Below are 23,028 nucleotides of genomic sequence, written 5' to 3'. Positions count from 1 at the left end.
TTTATATTATTATTATATACACATATGTATTATAATTATATGCACATATAATATGTATTTATAATATATAACATATAATATTTATAATTATATATATGTATATAATTATATATTAATTTTTTTAACGGGTAGAGGGACGGGCCCCTTTTTAAATGGGAATCAAACTTGGGTTTTGTCCAAAAGCTTCAGGTTATAAGGGAATTAGGGAACTCCAGATTTTTAGATATGATTTCAAAATCCCAATTCCGATAATAGTAATCCAAACAACAATTATGAGATTTATTCCAATTCTCTATTCCGAAACCCTCTTACCAAACGCCACCTAAGTATTACTTCTTTACATTATGTAAAAAAGCATTTTGTAGCAAAGAAAAAAATGTGTAGATCTTGAGTGTGAGTGTTAGAAAAGAATAACTTACAATATGAGGGACCATTTTATTGTATTTTTCAACAAAGAAGAAGAAGAATGTTGTTCTCTCAATAGGAGTGGTATCGAGTCAAGTCGAACTTGAGTAGTCACTATCAGTGCTACTGTGCTACTCGAGCTCGAGCTTGAACGAGTATATAAATTTGAGCTCGAACTCAACTTGACATAATAGAAATCAAGCTCGAATTTGACTCGTTTGAACTCAAATAAATTGCAAACCTTATCAAGGTTGAGCTACTCGACCTTGAGCTCGAGTTTTTCTTTTCTTGTTTTTAATTTTTTATATTTTAGATTTATCAGATTACCATTTCGCCATCCATCACTTTTTTTGTTGAACATTACTTCATGTAAATTTATTAATTTACGAACCCATAATAGTCATTCCATAATTAAATATATATAATATATAAATAATATAAATACTCGATTGAACTTATCGAGTACTCGAGTATATAATTCTGATACTCGAGTTCGACTCATTATGCGTAATGAGCGGCTTGAATTCGAGTTCGAATTCGATCAAACCGAGTTCGAGCCAAACTTTTGATCAAGTCGCACGCAAGTTACTCGCGAGTGGCTTGGCTTGATTGCATCCCAATCTCTCAGTGCAGGACTTTGCTTGGCATTAGGCAGCCAGTTGTCACTTGTACAAAGAGCCAGAAAATGCTCCCATCAACCAGCAAAATTTTCTTCCCATCAACCAACGCTGGGACAGATTTGTATGTATTTCTGCAGCAGGCATGAAGCATCCATTTTTCCAGAATATGGACACGGTGCCAATTTTTTCGGAGCCCGACAAAAACGTCATGTGATAGTCTAACTTTTTTATCTAACTAATTTATGTCATTGACTTATCTAACTTTCAGATACCTGATTAACTATTTTTTATACATTAAGACTTAGGAGGCTCGGAGGATGACTCGAATTTAAGCATTCCTTAACTTTCGAATCATAATTAAGATAAATGTGTATTATGGACCTTTAATTAGGGTTGTAATTATACATTTCTAGGCTAACCACAAGTTGAAAACGCAAAAAAAAACAAAAAAAAAAGACAAAAATGGTAATCATCTACTTGTGCCTGATGTCTTAGTTAACAAGGACATTGTGTTCATCTCATTTAACATTGCTCCATTATTGTCATCTAATATACTTCGCCTCTGTTCTAGCTATGGTTTGGTCAGCAACCAAACCAATTAGTTTCATTAAGTATCATTCAAATTAAATTTTTGGAGCTCTAAACTGTATTAAAATTAACGTGAATTCTTCAAGATGCAATCTGGCAAGTTTAGTCAAAAGCTACATATCTACTCACGGAACAAAATTTGATTTAACACCTTTGGATAATGGACAGATTTTTTTTTTTAAACGTAGCAAATTCCTCCAAATTTTAGAACTGGATGCCGAAAGGATCAAAGGACGCTAGTGTAAATTTCATCTAATCACAAATATCCAATATGATGGCCACTAGCGAAAGTCATAGGTGCCAGCACAATTTGAATATGTTGGTAAGAATGGATCATTTTCTCATAAAAGATTGTGTTTTCGAATTTGACTGGCCATATAAAAACTGTATTGACCGGCGATTTATAAGAACCTTTTCAAAGACATGCGTTGACCTATGGTGGTGATCGGAGTCAAACCCGTCCAAAAAAAAAAAAAAGCAAAGGTTAGAGGTCAAGAAATTGTACAATGACTAATGGGCCAGAAAAGCAAAAATTCGATCTTTAGCTTTGACCCTTATGCATGTTGTCTTAAATGGTGGACCATCTCATTGGGAAATTACAGAGGCCCAACTTGCACGCTTTAAGCCCAGGCTGCTTCATTTTTGTAGCCGATCCAGCTATCACAACTTGCAAAAAATGAAATTTTATTTCCGTGCAGAAGTGGTGAAAGCAGACGCAAATAAAAGCAATATTTGGTGAACTTTTCGTCATTACCTTGACACTAACCAGCACTACATTTATGGCGAGTTTGGGAGTTTAGGATAGAAAAGAAAAGAAAGAATTGGTTTAGAGAGAAGAAAGAGGAAGATAAAAGAAACAAGTTTCTTTTAAGGTTGTTTAAGAGTTCAGGAAAGAAAAGAAAAGAATTGATTTCTTTTTGTTTGTGAGTTGAAGAGGAAGGGAAAGAAATGATTTTCTGATACTTAGTTTGCAAGTGTGTCCCTTTAATTAAATCATGATGTTACAAGCTAGAAGGGTAATATGTAGCAATTATTAAGAGTGAAAAATGTCGTCTTGGTAAGTCAACTTAAGTCACCTTCTTGCCTTCCGAATCTACCCGAAAACTTGTTACTAGCAGAAGGAGAGTCTGATCCCGCCAATTCCTTTACTTTCCTTCCGTCTGACAGCTCCCAAACTGTAAAAGGATGCAATTTCCCGTCCAATCCTTTCTTTTTTTGATCATTTCTTGCTTCCCAGACTAGGCATAAGGGCCTCTAATCTCTATTAGCCTTTTGATATTTTCAACCCTTTCATTTTTTCAACATTCCAAAAGCATTCTCGAAGGGAATAATTGAAACAAGATGTTCACAATTTTTGCAACTGATGTATCATCAAACTCTATTTGAATAACCACTAGGGTTAATCCAGTGGCTAGAGGAGGACTATTAGGATTTTCTTCACTGTCAAATTCAGAGTTTAAATCTTGATAATTGAGATGAGAAGAGCGTGGTGAGAGGTGGTAGCGTTCCAAAAAATGAAAAAAAAAAACACTTCATTTGAATATCAAACTTCTGTTGACATAAACAGAGAAATTTTAAATTTAATCTTAGTTTCGATAAACTATATAGCAAATCCAATAGTTAGTTTTTAACCAATCTGATATTGTGTGGTCGACAAATAAGGATTTCACAATCTTATTTTAATTGTGTTAGCCTTTAACCAATCTGATGCTGTGTGTGTGTGGTCAACAAATGAGGATCTCGCAATCTTATTTTAACTGTAGCCTTGTTTGTCACTTGAGTTTTTTTATCAAGTTTACTTGCTATAAGTTTTTTAAAAACTTTAACTACAGTAACCTCAAAAAACTTGTTAAAGTTTTTAAACTATACATTTCAAAATATTCAAAAATTTATACATTTCAAAAATTTGTTTAAAAATTTCTACAGTAAATTACGGTAAAGTTTTAGACAAACACCCAAAAAACTCACTTGACAAACGTGAGATGGGCTTCACAATTTTATCTTGTTGTTGGTCCTAATTGAGATAAAATTTCTCACTTACGTGGATAATGCGATACACTACTAAATGCATTTTCCTAGCCATACTTGTAATTTAGTGTAGGTTAGGTTTAGTCACAAATACCCCTCGTAATGTTTGACAAGTAGCATATTGCCCCCTTTGATCAAACAAACCATCAAATAGGCGGCATAGTTCATATGTACGTAAGATGTGTGAAAAGACAGTCACGCCATTAGATATACTTAATGCCATGACATATTATCCTTAGAAATTGAGGTTATTATATATTTTTTTTCTATTACGAAAACAATGCAGTATCGAAGAAATGGTGGTACATACTGTAGCTGTAAATAATTGTAAAAAATACATAAAAAAATCTCTAATGAATGAAATCTTTAGATTTTTTTGATAATTTATGATATTTAAATAAATTTCATTAGAAAACACCAATATATATTTAAGCATCAAAAGCAATTATTAATGAGGACAAAGAAAGAAAATCAAAGTGAAAAGCTTTAAGTCTTATATTTTTTTGATAAGGAAGTATTACTAAAAATAGAATACTTTATTTTTAAAAAAAATAACAGTATATATTTACGAGAAACAACATCTTCAAGAGCTGGAGTTACATGTTGAAATGCTATACCACAAGAAGTTGTGGAGCATGTGCCTTATTTGAGTAGGTTGTTTATCTGAGAAAAAAAAAAATTGGATACCTCTTACCTAATCTAATTATGTTTTGAGTAGGTTGTCTCCTTGGGGAAAAAAAAATAATTAGTTGGCTACATGAAATTTACGAGGGCAAATATGTCCTCAAATTTTTACAGTCAAATTTTTGTGTGCAGGAGAAATTAGTAATGTTTTCTTACTACATGGGCTATTTGCCACTCATCTAACATTACAATGGAGCAATTTGCCATTTAGCCTTTAGTATATGCCCATATTTCTCTTATTACTCTTTCTGTTCAACGATTGGAGTAAATTTACAGAAGGAATTCCTTTTGGATGAGTATTCTCAACACAGGGAAATTGGATGTATTCATGTTTGCTCTGAGAAACTGAGTGCAGCAGAAAGGTGTTGGAAGGAACTAGTACATTACATTCCATAACAGGCAGCTGGGACTCCATGAATGTCGATTAATGTTACACAGGAAAGTTTTTACAATGTGTGTGATCTAAATACTGCATCGATCATCATGTGATTCAAGGATAAATAGATCTGGGGATGATGACGTTTCCAATGTTGTTGTGCCATGGATCTGCCAAGTGACTAGCCAAGTTCTCCAGCGGTCCAGTTCCAGGGTATGCCGACTGTTGAACCGCGAATCCCACGACAGCCAACAAGGCAAGGCGGCCTAAAGATCCAAAAACAAAATGTGTATCATCAGAATATATGCGATTGGGATTGGGAGAAAGGGAAAAAAAAACAGAAAAGAAGAAATTGATGAGCAAGCATGAAGGTGTGTTGTTGTTACCATTCTTGACTTCCTTGACTTTGTACTCTGCGAATTTTGCAGGGTCCTTGGAGAAGCCCAACGGGTCAAAGGCTCCACCAGGGTACTTCTTCTTTTCTGTGTCTTTCTCAATGCTTCTCTGGTGCTCTACAAAAGCAATGGCAAGGAACTCAATGGCCAGGATGGTAGGGAGGTTGCCCCATGGAACTGGTTGCCCCAAGTAGGTTGCTTGTCCTCCTGGAATGGCTGCCCACTCTTGAGCCTGAACCCAGTTTCCCAGACCCAATGCCTCTGGTACTAGGACCCCTGGCTGCAATTCATTAAGTGATTGACAGTAATTTTACTTTTCTAATTAATCAAGAACTGGACACCCCGTACCGTACAAAGAGACTAAATGGGACAACTTTGCCTCGCAGAAAACCAATAAAAAGCAGGAAATTGATCACTTATATGTAAATGTTGCCGATGCTAGAATTTGAGGGATGGAATACACTTAAATATCTAACATGGTATATCGCGTGTGAAGTTTAATTCGGGAGTTCCTGCCTGATAATCATTTTCCATGAATGTATGACGGGGATGAGTTGGTTAGAAGTTTGAATCCCAGAAATAAGAGAATCATGACTCATGATACATACCACAGCAAGCATGGCCCATCGGCAATGGATGAGTTCAGATTCCTTGTATCTTTCCAAGTTTTCTGGAACTTCACCAAAACGAAGTGGGTCGAAGCCGAAGTCTCTGAACAACACAAAAAGATCGTAATGGTACGTCATTAATCAGTATCAAAGCTGCTTAAGAAGCCAAAAAACAAAAAGTGTCCAAGCAGTCATCTTTCACTTGTAGTATAATTCATTACCCTGGAGCTGAGCCATCAAGGTACGGTGGCCGTGGCTCGCCGGGCATCCATTCAGCTGACATGGTGAACCTGCTGCTGGAGGAAGCACTGGTGGGCAGTGCCAGGGAGGTGGCGAACTTTGACTTGGATGATGAGAGGACTGAAGGGCTAACGGCGGCGATGCCGCAGCTCATCAATGTATTTGCTGCCATCTTCTTCAGAACTGGAGAGAATTCTGGAAAGCAAAGAAAAAATGGCAGAAGACAAAAAGATGGTTTGACAAGGAGAAGGGGTGTGACAACAGGGTAGCAGGACTTGGTATATGGGAGAAAGAAGGATATAGAGCGAATCCAAATGTTGATCGTTATTGGCTAAGGATACCAGATTGTGTTGTGTTATTGGGCCACGTACAAGTTGTTAATCCATGGGGATATCTTATGTGGAATATCAAGTGGATAGGTCTTAAAGGTAGAGATCTTATGGTGTTTTCTGTGGTGGGAGCTCTTTCCAGCCTAGAAAGATCGAGGTGGCTGTAAATGTCACCAAATGAAACTTTCAACCGGTTAATGTATTTTCAGTAGAAGTATATAAAAACCATCAAAACTCAAACACTATCATCACAATCAAAATAACCATGGCTATGTAATCAGTGTTTTCAGTAGTGATCACAGCCATTTTCACATTATAAACATATGGCAAAATGTCTCGCAGCATATACAGCTCAAGCAACTCATCAACATGTAGATTTAACGCAACATACAATTGCAAAAAAAGGTATTTTTAAATCATTCTTCAATCCCAATTATTCCCTAATTCTCTATGATTTCAACCCTTAATTTGACTATATTAGGCTCTATTTTGCGAATGAAAAAAAATAAATTATAGATGATACAGTGAGGATGAGCTAACATATTTTGTGGCTTTCAACAATAATTCTAGGGTATTTTTGACCACTTAACCCATACAAAGTGGGCAATTTAGTCATTTTATTACTTTCTTTTTTAAAGCCAATTCACAAGATTTAGGTATGATTAGTCTCGAGGGGATAAACTATATATTGTTTTAGTTTGAAGAGGTAAAGTGGGATTAATCCCATAATTCAAGTAGCAAAGTGCCATTCATCCTTCAGAAAAACGTTAGGGATTTCAAAAAACGTAAAATTTTTTTGGAGTTAGTATTGAGAGAGATTGACAACCAAGCATAATTTAGTCAGTAAGATGCCATAACTTCGGTAGTAAGACGCTTTACTTATAATCGATAAGTCAAGTTATCAAAGTGATAAAATGGAAAACCACTATTGATTCTCTTAAAAAAAGAAAAAAAAAAGGAATAAAGATGTATTTCCTACCATCTACAATTTGTCACTATTTATGTTTTAGGTGTATTTAAAAGGGTTAATTTCACATTAGTCCTGTATAGTGGTTTAAAATTTTAATTTGGTTATTTAAAGTTTTAAAATGACTCCATTTAATCCCCTTCAATTGAGAAGTCTCATTTTGATCCTCCAAAGTAGCAAGAACTATCAATTTGGTCCATCAAATTAAAAAAAAAATCTCAATTTGGTACTTTAAACAAGAAAGTTGTTCTAATTTTGATCATTTATCATGTTTTGTTAAAGGATTAACCTTTTATATACTGACATTGTATATACAATCACCATTAGATACATGACAACTCATCTGAATTTAAAATTAAAATTGAAATTTTGCTCATTGTCATGCATCCAATTGTGATAGTGTATGCATTGTCAGTGTATATAAAATTTACTCTTTGTTAAATACATTAATATTTTGCTTATTATAAAAGATTTAACTTCAAAAAGAGAAAAATAAGCAAAGTTTAGTTGTTCTCCAAGAAACATTCACTCATTAATCTTTTTTTTTCACGATAAATGGGTGGTCTTTAGCTACTTATTTTTATTTCAGTATGCAGCAATGTAGTAGTTTCATCTAGGGGTGGGCGCGGGTCGGGTACCCGCCCCATTCACCATTTGGCTGATCCGACCCGCATCGTGCGGGTCAGCTATTTTCTGACCCTTACCCGCCCCGCATATCAGCGAGTACCCGATTATAGGGTATCCGCTGAGATAGGGTCGGGTCAGCGGGTACCCGCCCCGCCCCGCCCCATTTATCATTTAATTTTTAAAAAAAAATGATTTATACCAATTTAATTTTATATTTTACACATTCATCTAAGATTTAATAAATTTTTTTTTCTAAAAAAAGGTTTCCCACCAAAAAACAAGCATGTGAAGAGACTATAAGATAAAGGAAAAAAGTTAAAAGAATTCAAAATCAATAAAAATTTGAAATAAGTAGCACAATTTTTAATATATATGTTCCACATTAATTAAATTTTTTTCTATAAAATATAAGATCATGGCCTTTACAAATGAATATTGTAAATAAACTATTGTCTCTCACATTTGTAATGCAATTTGTTCAATAAAATTACTTATTTAGTTCTAACTTATTATTTTATAGTGTGTGTATAAAAATAAAAATAAAAAAAAATAATAAAAATATATATATATATGCGTGGCGGATCGGGTACCCGCAGGTTTTTAATTATGTGACCCTAACCTGCCCAACATCTTAGCGGGTGCCCGACCCTCTTTTGACCTGATTAAATAATAAAAATTGGATATCCTAATTTTTCGGATCGGATATAACGGATTTTCGGGTTAGCGGATAATTTTACCCACCCTACTTTCATCCGGACATAAAAGGAGCGTGCTAATTTGGTGAAAAAAGTTACATGTCATTTAAATCACTAAAGTTGGAAAAAACTTAAAATAGAATGACAATAAATCTTATTAGTTTTGTTTCTTTACCGTTTAATTCTTTCATAGTTATTGAACCATTAATATGAGGATAATCTTTTTATACATTGTTAGCGTATATTTTTGTTTTTTACACTTGTAGGTCTAAATCACATCACACAACATGAATTCAAAATTTAAATTCCAAATCATGTATATGTGACATATATCCAAAACTCAGTGTATACAAAGTAAATCCTTAGTATAATTCAATCTATTAGGTTTAAAAGATCAAGTTGGAACATTTTTTTTCTCAATTTGGAGAACCAATTTGAGATGTTTTTAGTTTGAGGGACTAAATTTTCGAGGAATGAAAATTATGAAATGAGACTTTTCAATGTGAATGCCAAACAGAGACGTTTTAGTTGGCGACACAATAAGTGGATTAGTTGTTTTTCGGGTTGTTTTTCAAAAACTATATGAAAAATTTTTACTGTAAATGTTTTTTGGATTATTTTTAGAGGTATTTTTAAAACATATTTTTGAGTATTTTTTAGTTTATAATTTTTATAATTTTATATTTATATACATTTATGCATTTATAATACATTTATAAATATTTATAAATAAATATATTTATATAGTTATGTAAAAATATAAAAATATATTATAAATGTATTATATTATATATAATACATAATATAAATATATTTATAAATGTATAAATATATATTATTATAAATGTATAAATTATAAATGAATATTATATAAATGTATAAATTATAAATTATAATAAATGATTTTTATATTTTTATATAAATATATATTTATGCATTTATAATACATTTATAAATATTTATAAATAAATATATTTATATATTTATATAAAAATATATAAATGTATTATATTATATATAATACATAATATAAATATATTTAGAAATGTATAAGTTTATATTATTATAAATGTATAAATTATAAATGAATATTATATAAATGTATAAATGAATATATTATAAATATATATTAATATTATGTATAAATGTAAAATTAATATTATGTATATTAAATTAAATGTATAAATGTATATTATATATAATACATAATATAAATGTATATTATAAATATACATAAATATATATATTATGTATAAATGTACATTTATATAAATGTATAATATATATAATTTATAATATATATTATATTATATATAATTTATATAATATATAATATTTATATAAATATCCAGGATGTTGTGTTGGCAGTCTCCAGCGAGGTAAACAGGTGGAATCTCCGCCTGCCTTTTGACCAATTTTTTGATAGGCTATCCACACCCCCAGTGCCGCTTCAGTGCAGAATTGTTCGGTGGCAGGCAGTAGGCACGGGGATAGCGACACTTAATACAGACGGATGCTCTAAGGGTAACCCGGGAGTAAGTGGCGGGGGTGGTGATCTCCGGGATTCAGAGGGTCGCTTTTTGATTGGCTATTCAGTTTGCCTGGGGGTTAGTACGAGTTTACGTGCGGAGGTATTGGCCTTGTTAGCGGGTCTTCGTCTTTGTCATTAGAGAGGATTCACACAGGTTCGAGTACAATCCGATTCGTTGGTATTGGTTGGTATATTGCAACGCCGGTTACAGTGTCCGTGGCAGATTCGAAGAGAGGTATTCCATATATGGCAGCTAGAGGAGGATTCAGGGCATTTCTCTCATTGCTTTCGCGAGACAAATACGGTGGCAGACATCCTCGCCAATGAAGGCCTCTTGCACCCTCTTGTCCAGATGAAGATTTATAACCAACCATGTATGCTCCCTCAGCTTGCGAGAGGGGCACTTAGGTTGGATAGATCAGGTTTCCCGTCTTTCCGGCTAATTAAAAGGATGCCTGCATGATGGTCATATGCTTCGTGTTACCTGTGACACGGAAAGGGAGTCTGATCGACATTATGTACTGTCTTATTTTCATCAATTGAAATAAAAAAGTTTTTTTAAAAAAAAAATATAAATATATTATAAATATATAAAAATATATTTTAAATAAAATAAAATATTTCTAATATGAATAAATAAATATATAAATATTTAATATAAATAATATACATTAACATTAATTATAAATATTATAATATTATAAATATGGTGTTTATATAATATTTCAATTTGTAATATTTATTGTATATTTCATTATATAATTATTTATATAATATATAATATAAAATTTTCAATTTGTATAATATACATAATATTGTATATATACAATATAATATACATAATATAATATATTATACATAATATACATTTATACCTTATTACATATTACGTATATTATATATTATACATAACATTATTATACATTATTATACACAATAATGTACATAATAATGAAAGTACATTAATAATGTATATATTATAATGTAATGTACATAATATATTATGTATAAATATTTATACATTTATGTATACAATATTACATATTATGTATATTATATTATATTATGTATAATATACAATATTATGTATAATATTAATGTATATAAATATTTATATAATATATAATATATAAATATATACTCCCTCCGTCCCATTGAAAGTGTCATACTTTCCTTTTTTGTTTGTCCCAAAATATATGTCATATACCCAAAATGGAAAACAAAATTTCTCTTGTTTCAATTTTTACCCTTCAAGATTTCCTCGTTCTTTACTTTTATTAGTGAGTCCCTTGATTTTCATTTGCTGTTAACAAAAGTTGCAAGACATTCGTGAGATACACACAAGGCTTGAAGTGATGCGTGAATATCACTCTCGTTGGCAGATTGGACTTCTTGTAGGTAACTTTGGGCTCACACGTCATTCATGTCTCCTTAACCACTAATAACCATACATTCTTGTTTCTAACCGTGATTTTGAAGTGGCAAAATCGGAAAACAAAGCTGAAACTTGGTACTGTACATAAAAAATTCAACTCCCAAAGCACGACAAAGTTTTTGGGACGAAGGGAGTAATATATAATATATAATTTTTAATTTGTATATTTCAATTTATATTAATATAATATATATATAATATACATAATTGAAATATACATATTATGTATATTTGGAGTTGTTTTTGATATAATGTTTGGATATGGGTGTTTTTGAAATATACATTTGCTATAACATTTGAAATGTGAAAAATAATTTTTCAAAAACAGAGGCAAAAACAAGGAATCCAAACGGACCAAAAGATATTGCACTCTAGAGGACCGTATTGAAATTTAAAAATTAACCCATTGCGGATCCCTCAATCCAAATCCGGGTAAAGCCATAAAAGGTAATGTAGAAAAGAGAAATACGTAAAGATGACTAGACTAAAAAGACAAATACATGGGATAGCGACAGTCATCACAGGTAGCTCTAGCTCCCGATACATACAGCTAACTACTCTTTTACTCTCCAGCGAATGCCTGCTCGCCATTCATTCATTGCCTTCTCATTTCTACTGTCATCTCCTGTCTTGTTACTGCAAATCTGGGTGATTCAATCCCCTTTTCTTTCGCTGTGAATTGCGAGGCACTGAAATGGCCTTCGCTTCTGCACTCCAGCCCATATTTTGCTCTGGTAATTATGCCGCAAAACCCATCAAGGACAAGCTAAAAGCTGGTGGTTCTGGTGGAGGAGGTGCTGTTGGAAACGTTGTGGAGGTGGTGAAAAAGGATTTTGAGTTTCTGAGGAAGGGATTTAGTAAAGGTGTGGAATGGGCTAATACTACTCTTCACCTTCCCAAGATTGCAAAATCAATTGATGACTTCATCTGGCTCCGTCATGTTGAAGACCCACGTGTTGTTTCTCCACTCAGGACTCCTTCTTGGCCTCAGCCTTATTATCCAGGTCTAGTTTTCTTAATTCCATACTGATAAAGTGGTAATTGATTAATTCTGTGTTTTTTGGTTTAGCAATTTTGTTACTTTTGTCAAGTTGAATTTTAGTTATTAAACTTTTTATCTTTTACCAATGATCATCATTAGCAAACTCTTTTTTTATGGTTTAAATTGATGATAATGAGATTGGCTAGGTAATTTATGAGAGCTTTTAATCTACATAAGCAGGTTCAAGTTTTAAGTTGTAACTTATCACAGTTCGCTCAGTGAAGTATTGAAAAGCATAAGAAATGTTAAAATTGACACTGAACCTTATGGTGTTAAAACTAACAATTAGCAGCATTATGGTTTTGAAGAATGTTCAGTTTGTCGAATTTTATATTCTAGCAACTGGGTTTTCAATCAAGATTTATCCATTAGAAGCATTACTAAAGGATGAGAATCAGTTTAGTCGTCAAACATTTCTTTCTAAGGTATGGGTTTTGCCCTAGAATCAAATGCCACCTGTGTGCTTGGGCTTGTTGAGAAACTCTACATATTTTTTATTTCTATTTAGGTGAGAGTTGTACATAGGCCATGTTTCAGGATAAACTTGATTCTTGATGGGGGAAAATTGTCAACGATTGAATGAATTTTTCATTCGACGGGGAGCATTTGAAGAAATTAAGAGTCCCACGACTCACTTTTACCTGAAGTTTTTGACAAATAGCACTTCCCAGTTTAGGTCAGCGGACATCATATGGGAATGGAATGGACAGTGAACAAGTGGGATATCTAATTTGAAGCAGTGGGAGTACTAAGATGGCGCTTGTGTCCAATCCTGTTTAAGGTGCACTACGTTGTGGCTGTTGCTTGTAACCTTGCAACAAGGCATCCAAATGATGGAGCAACACTTTGTAAAACTTTAATCAGCTAGAAGATGGCTAATGCTCAATGTTACGACTAGCAATTGTTGACGTGTGTTAAGACCTTTGGCTGACTGACTTTAGCTAATGTTAACCTGCCCTTTCATGATAACATTGAAAGGATCGTGTGGTTGATATGCATGTGAAAGTTAATATTGCTGAACTTGTTTCTTAGTTAATTGACTTTGGGCATTTGATATATTCCAACAGAGCTTTCTGGAATTGATTTACTTGTTGCTGATCTTCAAGCACTGGAGGCATATATTAGCTATTTCTACTATCTATCCAAGTTATGGACGAAGCCATTGCCCGAGTCATATGATCCTCAAGAAGTAGCTGACTATTTTATGTTGAGGCCTCATGTAGTTGCCCTCCGTCTTCTGGAGGTACTTTACATGTCCTATTGAATTGTTTAGTTTTGATTTTTTGTTCTTTCACAGTTGCAAGTATTCTGATTTCAACCTAATTGTTTTGTTGAGGATGCCTGATGTGTCTCAGATTTTGTATTGGTTGCTTCTGACAACCATATGTAGTTGCCATAATAATCTTGAAAAATCTTGCATTGGAGCTTAAAATAATTCATTTCTTGAACACTTGAATTGTCTTATTTTCTCCAGTTGGAGGACTCTTGACCTTAACTTTGAGATTACCCTGAAATAAGAATGCATGATCTCTTATTGCACTTTCCCACGTTTAAAATGGTGTGTATCTAATATTATACAACCTTTTGAAGGGAGAAGACAAATATATGGGTGCTCTATCACTTTCATAGTTGAAGCTGTCTAAATGCTGGAAATCAATGAAATGCAAATATTTTGACAACAGTCACTTAAGGACCTTGAATTCTTCAACTTTGTGAATGTTTCCTTGCAATCTGCTAGCATTTTTAGTTTCGTGATGGATGTTGAATGGTTTATCTTTCAGCATGAGAATCCCTGTTGAAAGATTTTCCAGCTGACCACTACGGGTTTCATTATAATTGTACTACAAGCTATTTTGTTGAACTTCTTCCTCATTGCGCTGATATCTTATTTAAGGTGTTTGCTGCCTTTTCTTCTGCTGCAATAAGAATGCGAATCTCAGGGATCGGTTCTTCCAAACGCAATGTTGCTGATAAGGATATATCCCAGTACAGTTTTGGAATATTGTTAAAGGAAACAATGCTAAATTTGGGCCCTACATTTATAAAAAGTAAGCATACCATTTACTCTGAGCCCACAAATTTGTTAATATACGCTTTGTTTTTTCTTTTTGATTTATGTGTTGACAACATAACTAAAACATAAGCAAAGGTCAAAGGGCAACATAATCACAAGTTTATGTGTATAACTGCTTTCTTTTGTTTACTAGCATTCTTCTGCAGAATTGTAAGTTTTGTAAATTTGTGTAAATAATTTAGTTGAGAGATGCAGAGCTCTTTACTTTATTCATTTGCTTGTTGTGCAGTTGGTCAGTCCCTGTCCACAAGACCGGATATCATTGGGACTGAGATCTCCAAGGTTTCATGTTATTCTTTAAATTATAGAATCCATTTGTTAGAACCTATTTGAAATTCTCATATTTGATTTGTATCTTCGTGTATGATTTGTTCTGAGAGCAGAAGTTTGAATGATATTTATATGAAGCACTCATATAAAACAGGATGCATAGCCTCCATGGTGGAAGGCTGTCATTCATTGAGTGTGTTTGGATAGAAGATTATCTGGAAAAATTCTTTGGAATAACACTAGCACTTATTGTGATGTGATGTATGTGAGATAAAAAGACAGTTGGAAAAGTAAAAACATAATTGAAAAATGTCAATGTTTTGAAGATTTTATGAGCGTCTGTTTCATGTTTGACTTTAGGGTCGAAATCATGATTGCAGGCTTTGTCTGAGCTGCACGAGAATATCCCCTCTTTTCCCAAGGTTGTTGCTTTCAAGATCATTGAAGAAGAACTGGGTTCTCCTGTGGGAAAATTCTTTAGCTATATTTCAGAGGAACCAGTTGCTGCAGCTTCATTTGGTCAGGTAGTTCATTTACTTATGAAAGTGATTGTTTTTAGTACTATCTGGAAATAGTAATTGGACATAGGCTTTCCCCTGTTCTTATATTTTGTCATTTTGTGTGTTTTTCTCATGTATTGGGTTTGACTTCCATTTTAGGTCTATAGAGCTAGGACTGTTGATGGTTTTGATGTTGCTGTGAAAGTCCAGCGCCCTAACCTACATCATGTGGTTGTTCGAGATATTTACATTCTTCGGCTCGGGGTTAGTTTAAATTCTGTTTGTGGAAAATACTTTATGAACTCAAGCAGTTTTGCCTAAATAATTTTTTAGACAATTATCTCAGCTGGGGCTATTGAAAGAAATAGCAAAAAGGAAGAGTGACCCCAGGCTTTATGCTGATGAACTGGGAAAAGGCTTAGTTGGGGAGTTAGATTACACCTTGGAGGCTGCCAATGCAGAGAAATTTATGGTACAAATTTTCTTCTATGCTTATAAGTATTTTCTCCTTACAGGATTCTTTTACAATGACTGTATACACTGTCCCAGTTGGATGCATGACACATTTGCAAAATTTGGGTTTCAAATTTAAATTTAGATTATGTGTTATGCATTCGATGGTGAAAGTGTATACACTGTTAGTGTATAGAAGATTAATTCAAAGAAAAAAGAACAAGGAAGCTTAGACTTAGTTGATGGCTATTTTAGTCAGCTGAAGTGTTTGGAATTTTCTCTGCACATTAGGCAATGCTTTAATTACTGTAATTGGCTAACAAATGATTATCGCTTAAATCATTTTATGACCTTTTATCAACATATTGAAATTTGAAAATCTCCAAATTTGCTGCCACCATATTGTTCCAGAAACAGACTTGTGGCTGACAGTCCCTTTTTACTTGTGAATGTCAAACTGACGGTGCAGGGATCATGATGAGATTAGCCTGGAAGTTGGCAGGTAGTATACTGCTGCTGCCAGACGTCACTTCCTCTTTTGTGCTGTGGCACAACTATCCCTTCCTTCATCTCTATATAGTTGTTTGGAACCAAGTAAACTTCTGTGAATCAGTCTTCATATTTTATCACTTCTTTTGGATACTCCTTTAAATATCATGATGGGTTGTGGAATTATGCAAAATTTGTCGAATAGAGTGGCCATTGCTCTCGTTGTTTCTTCTGTGCTTCTTTACAGTTCGAACTTAGCCTGACATCTAAATCTTGTCAAAAGAAAGTAAAAAGAGATAATATCTGCCTCATGCTGGCAAAATAGTGTTGTATGAAACAAATTGACATACTTGAAGAAAGAAAAATCATGTGTTTTTATTGTTTCTTTGTGTGATGAGTCATTTGAAGAATCTGCTTTTTACCTACCAAAGGTTCAAAATCTTACAATCTAATTCCTTCTTGGTTACTGCAGGAAGCACATTCTCGGTATCCTTTTATATGTGTTCCAAAAATTTTCCGACATCTTAGCCGGAAAAAGATTCTGACCTTGGAATGGATGGTTGGTGATAATCCACGCGATTTACTTTTCCTCTCTACTGAATCACTTGACCAGCACCCTGGATTAACAGAGAGGCAGCAAAATGAAGCAAAAAGACGTCTTCTTGACTTGGTATGCAATCTGCATTCTGGCTTGTATGCATCAATGGATTATGAGTTATGTATTTGGCAGTCCACAAATTAATCATTCATTCTCAAAGCTGCTTGATCTTACACAACATAGCAAGAATAAAACTTACGTGTGTATACTGGAATTTATATATCTGCTAGAGAATTAGGTATTGTAGAGGTAATCCAACCTTTTGCTGTTGAGCTTGTGATGACCTGTAATGGGAGAAAGGCGCAAACACTGTCGCTTTCTTGTGTTGGCCATATGCACTATTGTTAATGAAATATCTTGTTCTTAATATTGTGTTTATCATAGATTTTTGTGCTTTACCTATTTTAGGTTAATAAAGGAGTGGAAGCATCACTAATTCAACTCCTTGAGACTGGGTTATTGCATGCTGACCCCCACCCGGGCAACTTGCGCTACACATCATCTGGGCAAATTGGGTATGATTAATTGGCTATCTTGTTACTTAATTGAAGGAAGGTCTGATTTACATATGGTTGTTCTTTGCTTCTGTTTTATGTTAGGTTTCTTGATTTTGGGTTGCTTTGCCAGATGGAAAAGAAACATCAATTTGCCATGCTTGCATCCATAGTGCATATAGTTTATGGAGATTGGGCATCTCTTGTGCAGGCACTAATTCAAATGGATGTTGTACGGCCAGGAACTAATGTTCTGCGTGTTACCATGGTAATATATGGTGTACAATAAGCAATAGCTGATCCATTTATTTTCTCTTATTCATGCTTTACATGAAATCCTTTAAATCATTTTCCAATGAATTGGCTTTATTTTCATCTTGTCTTTTTCTGCTTATTGCTCAAGTAATTTTCGTCTGTGGATCTACTTTTTTGGTGGAAAAATGATTCAGGACTTGGAAGATGCCTTGGGAGAGGTGGAACTTAACCGGGGAATCCCCAACGTCAAGTTTAGTCGGGTGAGAACTGTAATATGGTGACTTATTCTTGGGGTGACCAAAATTTGACAAAAGATTTCTGAACATGTTGAGTTTGTAACAGTACACTCTCAGTTTCTTTTGCAAACATATCCTTAGGAAGGATGAAGCTCTATCACTCTCTCTTACCCCATTGAAACTTTATTTTTAGAATATAATAGACATTTGAAAAATGGAATCTAAATCTTGGTTGTTCTCTTCCATTTCTTCCATAACTGGTTGCTGACATTGACATTTGTGATCTAGGTTCTTGGTAAAATATGGTCTGTGGCACTGAAGTATCATTTTCGCATGCCACCATACTACACTCTGCTTCTGCGGTCTTTGGCTTCACTAGAAGGTAGACTACCATGTCATGTTTCTTTTGTCAACCCTTTGACTTTAGCAGTGTCAACTTTACGGAATTCTGCTAACTTTTCCTTTAAAAACAATGACCTGTTGGAAAGCTTAATCTGAGGCTATTATGTAGAGTAATGTGCATGGTGTTTTATTATCCATCTGTCTCTTTATCTGTTTTTTATTATTGCCCCTTTCGCACATTCTCAATACAGCTTCACTTTTCAAAAAACTAGGACTAAGGGCCTTGCTTAACCAGTGCCACAAGGTTACTCATCAGACAAATTCTATCTGGAAATACCTGGTATAAAATTTTTGTTGGCCAAAATGTCGAAAAGGTTGGTACTATATTTTCTGGTAGATTGCCCATGGTATTGTAACACAGAACCAGAGTTATGTATCAAGTGGTTGGTTCTTTTCCTTATGGCCTTCATTTTCTGGGGTTGTGGAGTGTATTCCAAAAATGGATACTAGATAAGTGTCAGGAAGTCTCTGTCTAGGCACACATGACCTGGTTTGATTTGCTAGTAAATGAAATGACTGCTAGTGGTAGAATTGTCGATAAAGCATATTTGGCCTCAAATGAACACATCCTTCTTTTTTTTTGCTGGATTTTAGATTCTTAAGTGCAAAGAAGTATTTCGATAGGATTGTTTTTCTATCTTTCTTTGCATATATACCTGTTATGGTTGTGATTTCAATTCTCATGTTTGTCATCCATAAACTGGAACTGCATTTGACAGCTTTCTACAAGCTGCGAATACTATATTATGAAAATTGCCTCTTTTTGAAACATGTATTTACCTTCCTTTTGGTCATATATTGCAGGATTGGCAGTTGCTGCAGATCCAAATTTTAAGACATTTGAGGCTGCATATCCCTATGTTGTCCGTAAACTTCTCACTGATAATTCAGCTTCCTCGGGGAGAATTCTGCACTCGGTACATATATAAATTATAACACTGCCATCATTGTACTGGGTTTTCTGGTTGCACAAAATTGTCTTTCAAATATCTGCAGCTTATATTTATCATGTTTAAGCCCATTATCTGAGAGTTAGTTGTCGTGGAAAGTGAATTAAGGGGATGTCTTTGCTACTTGTGAATTCAGAGTGGGGGCTAAATGTACTTGCTACCTGCACTTCTTTTGTCATATAGATCTTCTAGTTAATTTGAACTGCAGAAAGTTTCCTTTAAATAAAACTTCCATTCTATCCTGCTTTATATCTTAGAGTTGGAAACTTCACTTATCGATGCACAATCATCCTCTGGAACCACTAGAAATTAGTGATATGTGACTGTAACTTTATCTGATGAACAGCCTGAAAAACGCACAGAGATCCCTGAAAACCTGGTTTGCTACATCCTTGACCCTCGAACTTTCAGCTCTTTCGTAGCCCATGATATACCTATTCGGTCAAATATTCCCTTGTCTGCATTTAGGACTAACCTAGATCAAGATATAAAGTTAATTTCTGCAGTTGAACTTCACAAGTCATATTACTCAGTTTACTCTAATTTTGGGCCTATACTTGTTTCATTAAAATCAGCTGAAGTGATTGTGTGTGTGTTTTTGTAAATCTAAAAGCTATATGCATTCAATTGTTTCATTGTGTATGTTAGGTAGTAATCTTCCACCCTCCCTCCTTCTCGGATTTTATGTGAACTACTAGCTGGACATCAAGATACTACTACTAATTTTGGTAGATCTGTCTTGATTTTTTTTTAATTTTTTGTGTCCCTTGATAGGTTGTGTTCAACAGGAAAAAGGAATTTCAATGGAAAAAGCTTGCTCTTTTCTTAAGAGTTGGAGCTGCAAGGTATACTGACTAGTGTCTTTCTTTGATTCATTAACAGTGGAGCAAACTTTCTCTATATGGTTCAAGCTTCTATTACTTAAATCTGCACATTTTGCATGATACATTCTCTGACTTTGCTTTTTGGCCTCTTGGTCTCTCCAGTTTTTCTTCTTACATATTCCAAAGTAAACATGAAAACATTATTGTGGAGGGTGCTTTTGAAGGATTGCTGATTCATAAGCCATTCTTATCAAATGTAATATTTCAATTCAAATTTTTTTTTTTTAAATGTGCTTCTCTGTCATGTTTTCAAAGATTCAACAAAAATATCTCTCTCTTATTGGCTATTAGTATAGATAGAAGACATTGCAGTAATTGCTTTTGCTTACTATGATACACAAGAGACCCATCTTGTTTATGAAATTTTATTGATTCACTAGTCAATTTTGTAAAGTTCTCTTTAATATTACAACTCCTATCCTCTCTAAAGTGTTTAGAAGGTTCATCTGGAACTACAATTAGTCTTTTGTGCTGAATTTGCATTGGAGTGTTTATGTCAGAATATATGAAATCTGATAAGTTTGAACGAGGACACCATATTTTATTAACAAATGGTCATGTTTTTATAATTATGGTGAACCTTAAGGAAGGTAGCTGTCAGTTGTCCAAACAACTTATATTACCCAACTCAGGAAACTTCCAATTGACAGATGGTAAGCATTAGCCCAGTCCTTTCTGATTATGACATCTGTTTCCATTCTCATCTGTCATTCTGGTGCAACGCATTGGGTTTGAAGTACCCATCAACCCAAAATTAATTAGTCATCTAGCAGAGAGATTTTGATTCCTGAAGAACCACTCTACAGCAGTCCTTTTCTGCCTCCAAGTCCTGAGATTGAAAAGGACACGGTTCCAAAATTGGCGGTCTGATAATTGACTTTTAGGTCTTTGCCTTCTTTGATATTTATGAGGATGTCTTATCTATATGTTATTGCCTTCTTTTCATCACTTTTTTGGTGGATTTGAAATCAAGTTTCTTGCCTCTGTCCAGAAAAGGATTGCACCTGGTGGCGGCATCAAAGTCTGAAACATCTCGTGACCCTTCTTCAATTGGAGTCTCTGGTGAACATGATGTAGCAAACCTGATTTTGAGACTCTTACCTTCAAAGGATGGCTATGTGCTTAGAAGACTCCTAATGACTGCAGTAAGTATCGTTCAGCTTCAAGCTTCTTCTTCACAAATATCTCCTCAATGTTTGCATTGTCATTGGCTGGTTAAATATCACTCTTATCTTCATGGTAATCTTGTGAAGGCAATTAAAGATGCGTTAAGTAGGGTAGAAGGATGAGCATAATCCATTTGCATTGTAGTTCTTGATTTTTTATCTCATTTTGGTTTACACCAATTTATTCTGTTCAAACTTCTATAATTCTTGAACTAATCAAATGATATGAAAATCAGCTATTTTTCCAGCTAAGTTCAAGTTTGTTAATTTGAAACATATTTGTTACTTGGGATAGAGTGAAAGGAGTGCAGTAACTTGTTTGAGGTAGAAGATTCTGACTTGTTGGTTTTCTTTGGTCAACCAACTGTAATTGTTGAATCAAAAGGTGTTTGCTGTAATAAAAATAAACGCACGAAACTCTCTTGAACAACATTGTTGACTGTCGAACAATTTGATGGCAGATGCAAGTATGAAGTTTTAACTTGGGTTTGTTACTGGGGAATAATAGTTGTCATATTCTGAGCTAGCCTTCCCTTTTGTGTGACCTTGTCGTTTATGCCATCTAACCTTTAACTTGAGCTTGATTCTGCATTTCAACACACAGAATGGAACTTCATTAGTCAGAGCTATGGTGTCAAAGGAGGCAAATTCCATGCGTCAGCAATTTTGTAGAGTCATCGCAGATATACTTTATCAGTGGATAAGCAGGGTTTTAGGGAATGGTGTTCAGGTTGTACAATTTAGTCCCCAAGTGCAGTTGGGTAGAGGCGCTAGCAACATTGAGATAGATTCATCTTCTAGAATAACACCAATGATTGATTATGAGTCCCTTTTAAGAGATCGACGGATAAAAATTATTTTGTTCAAGATACTAGATTCTGCAAGGAAGGATCCAATATTGATGCTTAGGTTCTACTGGACTTCATTTATTATGTTGGTCACAGCATCTGCAATGGCATGTCATCGGGTGTTGGTTACCCTCTTTGAAGCCAGTTTGGCTCATATATCTCTTGCCCCTAAGAGAATTGCTGTCGGCGTATGATTTTCCAATGGCCTCAAGGGGTCCTGACATCGATCGAGGTAATTTTTCAGACGAGGGTTGAGGTGGATAGAAGCAGTTCTGTTGGAAATGGTTCATCTTTGAGGAGCTAACACGAGTTAAAGTGGTACTGTATACTTGTTATTACACCTGGGCACCTGCATAACCTATGAATGGAGGCGATCGAGCTGCTTACTCTTCAGTTGTATTTGAGAGTTATATGACGTGTTTGTATGGGTGTCTGCAATTTGTCAGGCAACAGAGGCCGACTGTTCATGCTGTTTAGTTGTAACATAGCAGACGTTGTATATTCTGTATAGTTTCAGGAGATTTAACAGTGTAAAAGAGTGAGAAATCACCATATTGGTTTAGAGTGCTTAATTGTTCTTGCATTTACCAATTTCTATTTCCTCCGTGATTGACCTCTTTCCAGTTTGAGCATGGATCTTTTGGTCCATTGAGAATTGAGACAAGACAGCCAGCTAATTTTAGTGCCTTTGTTATCCAGTCTGAACTTGGATCTTAACTTGCTTCTTTAGGCCGAATTGATCACACTATCACTTGAGCATAAGCATTCTTTAACGATGTGAAAAAACATTTCTAGTTACCTGCAATGGTTTTTTTTTTTTTTTTAGCTTGACGGCACAT

The 23,028-nt window shown here is 34.3% G+C and overlaps 2 protein-coding genes across 2 annotated transcripts; one reads left to right on the top strand and one right to left on the bottom strand.

The window, feature by feature from the left end:
* Nucleotides 1-4,618: 4,618 nt before the first annotated feature.
* Nucleotides 4,619-6,207, bottom strand: LOC113781977 (chlorophyll a-b binding protein 6A, chloroplastic). The gene is made up of 4 exons (XM_027327880.1): nucleotides 5,926-6,207; nucleotides 5,705-5,807; nucleotides 5,088-5,376; nucleotides 4,619-4,967 (listed from the first exon to the last, which is right to left on the bottom strand). The coding sequence occupies exons 1-4, from the start codon at nucleotides 6,114-6,116 to the stop codon at nucleotides 4,816-4,818; spliced, it is 735 nt and encodes a 244-aa protein (XP_027183681.1). The 5' UTR covers nucleotides 6,117-6,207; the 3' UTR covers nucleotides 4,619-4,815.
* A 5,876-nt stretch (nucleotides 6,208-12,083) lies between these two features.
* On the top strand, nucleotides 12,084-22,788 carry LOC113782985 (uncharacterized protein slr1919). The gene is made up of 16 exons (XM_027328976.1): nucleotides 12,084-12,532; nucleotides 13,638-13,813; nucleotides 14,465-14,618; nucleotides 14,874-14,926; nucleotides 15,295-15,438; nucleotides 15,574-15,678; nucleotides 15,761-15,886; nucleotides 16,829-17,026; nucleotides 17,363-17,469; nucleotides 17,554-17,716; nucleotides 17,898-17,963; nucleotides 18,228-18,321; nucleotides 19,146-19,258; nucleotides 20,066-20,136; nucleotides 21,167-21,320; nucleotides 21,946-22,788. The coding sequence occupies exons 1-16, from the start codon at nucleotides 12,223-12,225 to the stop codon at nucleotides 22,381-22,383; spliced, it is 2,472 nt and encodes an 823-aa protein (XP_027184777.1). The 5' UTR covers nucleotides 12,084-12,222; the 3' UTR covers nucleotides 22,384-22,788.
* The last annotated feature ends 240 nt before the right edge of the window (nucleotides 22,789-23,028 follow it).

This window comes from Coffea eugenioides, chromosome 9 (genome assembly GCF_003713205.1).
Source record: "Coffea eugenioides isolate CCC68of chromosome 9, Ceug_1.0, whole genome shotgun sequence".
NCBI classification, from domain to species: domain Eukaryota; kingdom Viridiplantae; phylum Streptophyta; class Magnoliopsida; order Gentianales; family Rubiaceae; genus Coffea; species Coffea eugenioides.
This window is presented reverse-complemented; position numbering and strand designations above follow the sequence as displayed.

Excerpts from the sequence above, each read along its gene's own strand:
- LOC113781977 (XM_027327880.1), bottom strand. The coding sequence starts at position 6,116 with ATGGCAGCAAATACATTGATGAGCTGCGGCATCGCCGCCGTTAGCCCT. Across the intron at positions 5,377-5,704 it reads GATGGGCCATGCTTGCTGTG|CCAGGGGTCCTAGTACCAGA; the intron begins GTATGTATCATG and ends AATGAATTGCAG. Across the intron at positions 4,968-5,087 it reads AGTCAAGGAAGTCAAGAATG|GCCGCCTTGCCTTGTTGGCT; the intron begins GTAACAACAACA and ends TTGGATCTTTAG.
- LOC113782985 (XM_027328976.1), top strand. The coding sequence starts at position 12,223 with ATGGCCTTCGCTTCTGCACTCCAGCCCATATTTTGCTCTGGTAATTAT. Across the intron at positions 17,717-17,897 it reads ATGTTCTGCGTGTTACCATG|GACTTGGAAGATGCCTTGGG; the intron begins GTAATATATGGT and ends AAAATGATTCAG. Across the intron at positions 18,322-19,145 it reads GTCTTTGGCTTCACTAGAAG|GATTGGCAGTTGCTGCAGAT; the intron begins GTAGACTACCAT and ends CATATATTGCAG.